The 7,441-nt window shown below is 32.8% G+C and overlaps 2 protein-coding genes across 2 annotated transcripts; both read right to left on the bottom strand.

Moving 5' to 3' along the window:
• Positions 1-1,899: 1,899 nt before the first annotated feature.
• LOC111889931 (uncharacterized) lies at positions 1,900-2,859 on the bottom strand. Its single transcript, XM_023886075.3, has 2 exons — positions 2,636-2,859; positions 1,900-2,548 (listed from the first exon to the last, which is right to left on the bottom strand). Exons 1-2 carry the CDS (start codon positions 2,784-2,786, stop codon positions 2,079-2,081), a joined length of 621 nt encoding a protein of 206 aa, XP_023741843.1. The 5' UTR covers positions 2,787-2,859; the 3' UTR covers positions 1,900-2,078.
• A 1,363-nt stretch (positions 2,860-4,222) lies between these two features.
• Positions 4,223-5,853, bottom strand: LOC111889928 (uncharacterized mitochondrial protein AtMg00810-like). The gene is made up of 2 exons (XM_052766753.1): positions 5,003-5,853; positions 4,223-4,229 (listed from the first exon to the last, which is right to left on the bottom strand). The coding sequence occupies exons 1-2, from the start codon at positions 5,851-5,853 to the stop codon at positions 4,223-4,225; spliced, it is 858 nt and encodes a 285-aa protein (XP_052622713.1).
• Positions 5,854-7,441: the final 1,588 nt, after the last annotated feature.

Here is a 7,441-nt window from a genome sequence, read left to right as displayed (position 1 = left end):
GAATTAAAAACCTTATAATTCGTAAAATCGGATTTTTAAAATTAATAGAATATATGATCCCTTAACATATGCAAATTTCCTTTATTAAATCTATGTTAATTGACTAAAATACCCTTCTAGTTAAATTAGATGATATTTTTCAATTATATTTACTTTATTAATTTGTATTAATCACTTTCTTAAAATAAGTAAAATGATTGGCCCACATTTATATATACAATAAAACAATAATTACTTTGAATATAATAACCTAAACATATATATATATATATATATATATATATATATATATATATATATATATATATATATATATATATATATATATATAATACCATGTAGTATGACGAGTTTGGGTACCTAAGCTTGTATACACTTAAGGGTATATTCATTTTTCCGATATATATATATATATATATATATATATATATATATATATATATATATATATATATATATATATATATATATATATATATATATATATATATATATATATATAAACAATTACATTTTACTAAACTCAAGTTATATAAAATGTGTAATGATTAACAATATTTTAATGTAGCTACACATTTAAATTTATAATGTCTCCATTTTAATAATTGAACTTTTAAAATTTGATAACATTTTTTCAACATAATTTTATTTTTGGATTTATTATTGTTTAAAGATAAAAATATAATATAGATTCAAATGACCCTAAAAACTCAAACATATAAAATTATATTTAGATAAAAGAAAATTCAATTTTATGTCAACCATATCATATCATGTTAATATTTTTTTTATTAGTATACATTTAACTACCAACTTATTATCATTATGTTTGTATTTATTTCTAAAGTTTATTTTAATAAAATATTTAATTTTTACACATTAATTTTCAACATCATTCCTTAAAATATGTCAATATTTTTTATTAGTATATATTTGAATTATTTACTTTATTCATTATTATATCATTTTTTTATATAAAAACACCTTATTATAATATAATTTGGCTGCTTCTTTAAAATCAATCCATGGTGTTCTTTTAGAAATAACATATCGTATTTAAAAAATTATAATTTTATAAATGATATTAATTCACGGCTCTTGTTCCTTCACCAGGTCGGCCAGCCACCAATAAACAACCCACCTTCAAAGTACCTAGTCCTAACAATGTTTTTAAATTATCTTTTATAGTTTTTTATCAAATTTTCAATTGTTCATAATTATTATATAAGGAATTTATAATTAAGATATTATTTAATATGATTTATTTTATTTTTGGTGTGAATAGTCCAATAATGTAGTCCTGTGTCGTATTCGACACAATTGATGCATCAACGGTCCATAATTTTTTTCTTTAAAAAAGGTTTATCTTCAAATTTAACTGTCTTCCTCGTCCCATCTCATCATCAATATCATTCGGACGATCCTGTCATTTTCACGCCCTATCTCCAACCTGTGGCCCCGTATACCTTGTCGTTACTCCATACCACCTCGCCGGAGCCACCACATCCGCCATTAATGACGTCCAGTTGCCAGTCTGCCACCTGCAATTTAAGTTGCAAAAAACATTTTTTTTGTGAAAACATAGTTAGAAAAAAATTAATAATTAAATTTAAAACTTCGAGGAAGGAAGGAAAACTGTCACCGGGATTCCGGGAAGGATACGAATAGGACAGAATACAGTTACGACGGGCGGAATTACCACCGGTGGCCGGAAAATGGAAGATAACGATTAACATGACACTATACAACAAACGGTGATCGGAATCGGATATGTATGTGGAGGGGGGACATCGGCAATCATAAAACACCTTGATGACAGAAAGATTTAAAACTGGGAATGGATCATCAAAAATCAGAATTTGGACTGAATTTACTCGCGAATGAATTTCAGTCACTGGATTTGTAAAAACACCGATTTAAATCTTATATGATTCAAAGTCCAATCCAATCCAATCATACATTGCATATCACTTCTCTCGATTTGTTTATTTTCGATGAATTTAATTTAAATTATATTATCGGTTGTTTACTCGTTTGATTTGATATTCTTCCATGCCAGATTGCCAGAACTAGAGCTGTTATTGCCAATGGTTGCCATTGTGAACCAGGTAATATCGGCTAGAACTTCCGTACGCCTGATACGGTAGCTTTCCGGCAGAGTTGTTGTAGCGGAATGGAAGCTTAACCTGTGGTTTTGAAAGAGGATAGACGCAGCGATTTGCGGCGGTGACTGGAAATCTCGCGACGGAGTAAGAGGTGGAGGAAAGAGGAGATTTCGGTGATCCTGCCTCATGCGTGGCAGTACTGGTTGAGGAAGACGATCCAACAGCGGAGGAGGCGGTGGAAGGAGTCGGAGATAGCCTCCGTGGAAGTGAGAGAAAAGCTCTGATTTTGAGAGATTTTGATTGTTGCCGATCGTATTCTTCAATGAGATTAACGAGATCTTCATCGGAGGTGATGGATACAAGCGCATCTAAATCCTCCGTCGGCAATTGACACCGTAAACTCACAGAGCTCCCACACAATTCGCCAAATTTCGCCAGTAATTCTGTAAATCACAAGCAATTAAATCTCAAGCACTTACGTTTCAAATCAAAAACAGGTCTGGATTCTGGAATACAAAACGTGAACTAACCGGTGAAAGAGAGGGAGCGGTCAACGGCGAGTACACGAGTTTGACCACCGTGATACCGAAGCTTTCCGTCGGGATAACGAGGGAGGATCTTGCCGCCGTAACTGTATAAGAATTTTATGGTGGTGCTGCTCTCGAGTGAAGGTCCTGCCATCGTGATTTTTAGCAGCTTGGAAAAGAGAGAAGAAGAAGAGGCTCTGTGTTTGCTTCTTCAAGCCTAAGCATGGTGCCATGGGTACCTCATTTATAGACTTTTCTGGAAGGAGGTGATACCGTGTTTTAGGGTATAAAGTATAAACAACTTCTCAAACAATTACTTTGTCCATATTCTATTCAAATTTTGTATATTCACATAAATTTAAGAAATAAACCCTAATATAATAGAAAACTAAGTTAATAAAATTTTATGGCAATGAAATAAAAGTTTTTAAATTTGATATTTTTGTGCGTATTTTAGGTTCATTAAGACTCTATACTTATTGGATTTCTTTTTTAATTTTATTATTATTAGAGTAAATTACTGAAATCATCCCTATGGTTTGATCAAAATTATACGTTTGGTACCTAACTTTTTTTTTGCACTTGGATTGTCCCTGTGGTTTTGTTGCGTTTTTCGTCCTTATGGTTTGATCAAAATTGCACGTTTGGTCCCTTATTTTATGTATATAAGGGACGAAAAACGCAACAAAATCAAACCACAATGACGATCCGAATACAAAAAAAAAAAAAAATTAGGGACCAAACGTGCAGTTTTGACCAAACCATAGAGACGATTTCAGTAATTTACTCTTATTATTATTTTTTTTAGTTGGAATTTGTTAATATGTGCCCTAAGGGTATATATAAAAAACATTAATTATTCCAAATATGATCTTAATTAAATATAATATATATTTATTATGAAGATTATTAATGTATTTCATATTTAATTATGGTAATATTTCTTACAACTAATAAATTTTACATTTAATTATAGTAATATTTGTTTTTTTTTTAAACGACAAACTAACTAATCTACTCCTAAATAACCACCTATGTCTCCACCGAGACTTGAACCCCTGACTTCTTATATGAGATGGTCACTCCATACCGTTAGGCCATTGGCCCTTTGGTAGTAATATTTATTATAATTAAAACTTCTTATATGTACCCTTATGGTAAATATTAGAAAATGAAGACATTAAATTGTCTCCTATTTTTATGTCTACAAATATTTCTACCCACTAATATTATGACACTTGTCATCATTCCACAATTCAATTTAATTTAATTTGATATATTCATAATATTCTCTTAATGAAATAGTTAAGTAAATATGAAATAGTGACATGTGTCATAATATTAGTGGATAGAAAATATTTATAAGCATAAAAAATAGGGGACAATTTAATTTCTCTAGAAAATATCTTTTTAATTTTATAATTTTATGTATTTTTGGTTCATTATGCTCTTATGTTCGACAATAAGATTGTATACTTGTTTGATCTTTTTTTAATTTTATCATTTTATGTATTTCTGATTCATTATATTCTAATGTTCGATATTCATTATATTCTTATGTTATATAAATGTTTGGTTTTTTTCGGTTCATTAAAACCTTTGACAGAAAAAAAATTAACACATTTAACTTAAAACATCAATTTTCGGCTGATGAAAAAAAAACCCTTTGACAGAAATTTTCGGTTAGGCATCTAAATATTTTTGCAAGTTGTACAAAATAGTTTTTAACTACATATAGGTTTAATTAAAGCGTATTGTTTTTTTATTTTTTTATTTTTTTATTATCAAATTACGAATCTGTACAAATTTTCTCAATTTTGTGAAATAATTAAATTTAAATGAGATAGTTGGCGATTGAGGGGGACGTCAGTTAGGATTCCCACTAGGCGTGGGGCCAAACCTATCCGGTGGAATTCGTATTTAGAAATCTTTTCCATTTCTTTTACCATGAAAAACCTAAGAGTGGGGCCTGGGGTTATCATATGGTTGTCGCTTTACTTTTACGGTTTACGCGAACATAATTTTTACCATAGTGATACCAGAACGTACTATCATTTTATCTTTTGTGCTGTCACTTCGATAATATGCTATTTTATAAATTATTTGGGAGATGATAAGCAAAGGAATATATGTGATTCTAAAATCTCATTAAGGAGGGAATATAAACATAATGTTTGTTACGGTCTATATTTTCCCATGAATCTCAATAGATTTCATTAAAAGATATATATGAGTACACGTATAACAAATGGGCTAAGAATACAAAAGAGGGCTGCTATACTTTGGGCCATACATAACACATATATAAAAACAATATAAATAATATAATGTCGTCTAACATCCCCCAGAGTCTGAACGGGAGATCTTGACCGGACGTTCAGACTAGATCTGAAATCAAGAAACAAAGCAGGCGGTAATCCTTTGGTGAAGTTATCAACATACTGAGAGGAGGAGGGGACATGAAGGACACGAATATGACCTATAGCAACCTGATCACGAACAAAATGAATGTCGATCTCTATATGTTTAGTGCGTTGATGCTGAACCGAATTCGTAGACAAGTAGATAGCACTAACATTATCACAGTAGACCAAGGTAGCAGTAAGAGGGGGATAAAGTAACTCACGTAAAAGGTTGCAAAGCCAATATGTCTTAGCCACGACATTCGCAACACCCCGATACTCCGCTTCGGCACTAGATCGAGAGATCGTACCTTGTCGTTTAGACGACCAGGAGAGCAGATTTTGACCAAGGAAAACACAATAGCCTGCAGTGGAGCGTCTCATAGATGGACATCCAACCCAGTCTGCATCAAAGTAAGCAATAAGGCCCCGAGATGGAGAAACGTATAACTGAAGACCATGATCCAGTGTGCCCCAAAGGTAACGTAAAATACGCTTGAGAGTCGTGTAATGGGGTTCTCGAGGATCATGCATATAGAGACACACCTGTTGAGCAGCATATGTAATATCCGGTCTAGTAAATGTCGAATACTGAAGAGCACCAGCCAAACTGCGATATAAGGTCGGATCAGAGATAGGGGGACCGGTACCATCAAACTTGGCGGAAGTGTCCGCCGGGGTACGGACAAGTTTGCAATTAAGCAAACCTGCACTTTCAAGAATCTCTGTGGCATATTTTTGTTGAGATAAAAACATGTTATGGCTGTCACGGGTAACAACAATACCAAGAAAAAAATTCAGAGCCCCTAAATCAGTCATGGCGAACTCTGATCAAAGGGATGTAATGAGTTGCTGAAGAAGATCAGTGGATGAGGTAGTTAAGACAACATCATCCACATAGAGAAGTAAGTACACGATATGATCACCCTGTCTGTAAATAAACAAAGACGTGTCGGATTTGCTGTTAATAAAACCATGACCGGTGATAAACTAAGCAAATCGGTGGTACCATGCTCGAGGTTCATGTTTAAGTTCATATAAGGACTTGTTCAACAGACACACATGATGAGGAGCAGACGGGTCGTGAAACCCTAGGGGCTGATGCATGACAGTCTCATGAAGATGCCCATGAAGAAAAGCATTCTTCACATCCAACTGATGGACCGGCCAATGATGAGAGATGGAAAGGCTAAGAACATTACGTATGGTAGCCGGTTTAACAACCAGACTAAATGTCTCATCACAATCAATGCCAAGTCGTTGACTTCAACCATTTGCCACAAGACGCGCCTTGTACCTTGCTAAGGAGCCATCGACATTATGCTTCTGCTTAAACAACCAAATACAATTAATCACATTAGCATTGGGGGGGGGGGGGGGAGGGGGGGGAGTGGAGGCACAAGTGTCCATGTCTTGTTAGAAAGAAGAGCATTAAATTCATCTTTCATAGAATTTAACCAGTTAGGATCTCGAAAAGCATCAGAATAGTTGCGCGGAAGGGGAGAGGACGATGAGTCAACGTGAAGATTAAGTTTATTTATGGGTTTCACGATGTCGTGACATTTACGAGTCATCATATGATGAGTTGTAACATACACGTTTTAAAATCGTATTTTGTAAATGTTAAAAGTAAATAATATTATGAAATATTATGTGATATTGAGTATTGAGTTCTAACCGATAGTTTTTACTAGAAATGAAGTAAAACTATGTTTAGAATCACTCGAAAAATATTGGAAGTCTTATGAGATTCCAATCAAAAGACAAATATTGAAATTTAACGAAAATATAAAATTTGAAATAAGTAAAATTTTATTATTGAAAGTTGTATAGAATCTTGTTAGAAACATTTAGGCGAAAACCTCATCGAAATCCGAGTTATAACGAAGAAGTTATGACCAATCGAAGATTCGCGACAAAACCGGCACGACGCCAAATGACGTAAAAAATGAGTTTTTGATAAACAACTTTTTAGCCTTAGTGATTTAAATGAAAGTCGTAGTATTTGTTAAACCGGAAATTTTCATAAAAAGAACGTCCAAATCTGACTTTTTATGAGGAAGTTATGATTTTTCAAAGTTTCGGAATAACAGTAAACAACTAAAAACTCGTAAAAAAGATCGAGTAATTTTTAGCCGACACAACCTAAACGAGAATCGAATGTCTCGTCAATAGTAGTACAAAGGTAAAAAGACTGACGAAAATGAACGTCGGATGAAGAAGTTATGAATTTTTAACAGATTTTCCTGTCCCGGTCTGTTAAAAATAATAATATTAAAAATAAAGTCAAAATTAGCCGACGAAGTCTAAATGAAAGTTGTAGAGCATAATTTTACCTACGCATGCATATAAAGAACGTCAAAAACGGAGCTCGTATGCAAAAGTTATGGATTTTAGAATATTTTGG

The sequence above is a fragment of the Lactuca sativa genome, chromosome 8 (genome assembly GCF_002870075.4).
Source record: "Lactuca sativa cultivar Salinas chromosome 8, Lsat_Salinas_v11, whole genome shotgun sequence".
Taxonomy (NCBI): Eukaryota; Viridiplantae; Streptophyta; class Magnoliopsida; order Asterales; family Asteraceae; genus Lactuca; species Lactuca sativa.
The sequence above is the reverse complement of the archived record's forward strand: the minus strand, read 5'-3'. Positions and strand labels throughout refer to the sequence as shown.

What these genes read in the sequence shown, in the direction of transcription:
- LOC111889928 (XM_052766753.1), bottom strand. Translation starts at nt 5,853, where the DNA reads ATGACTGATTTAGGGGCTCTGAATTTTTTTCTTGGTATTGTTGTTACC.
- LOC111889931 (XM_023886075.3), bottom strand. Translation starts at nt 2,786, where the DNA reads ATGGCAGGACCTTCACTCGAGAGCAGCACCACCATAAAATTCTTATAC. An exon ending in CCGCTCCCTCTCTTTCACCG is followed by an intron (nt 2,549 to 2,635) that starts GTTAGTTCACGT and finishes TGTGATTTACAG; the next exon opens with AATTACTGGCGAAATTTGGC.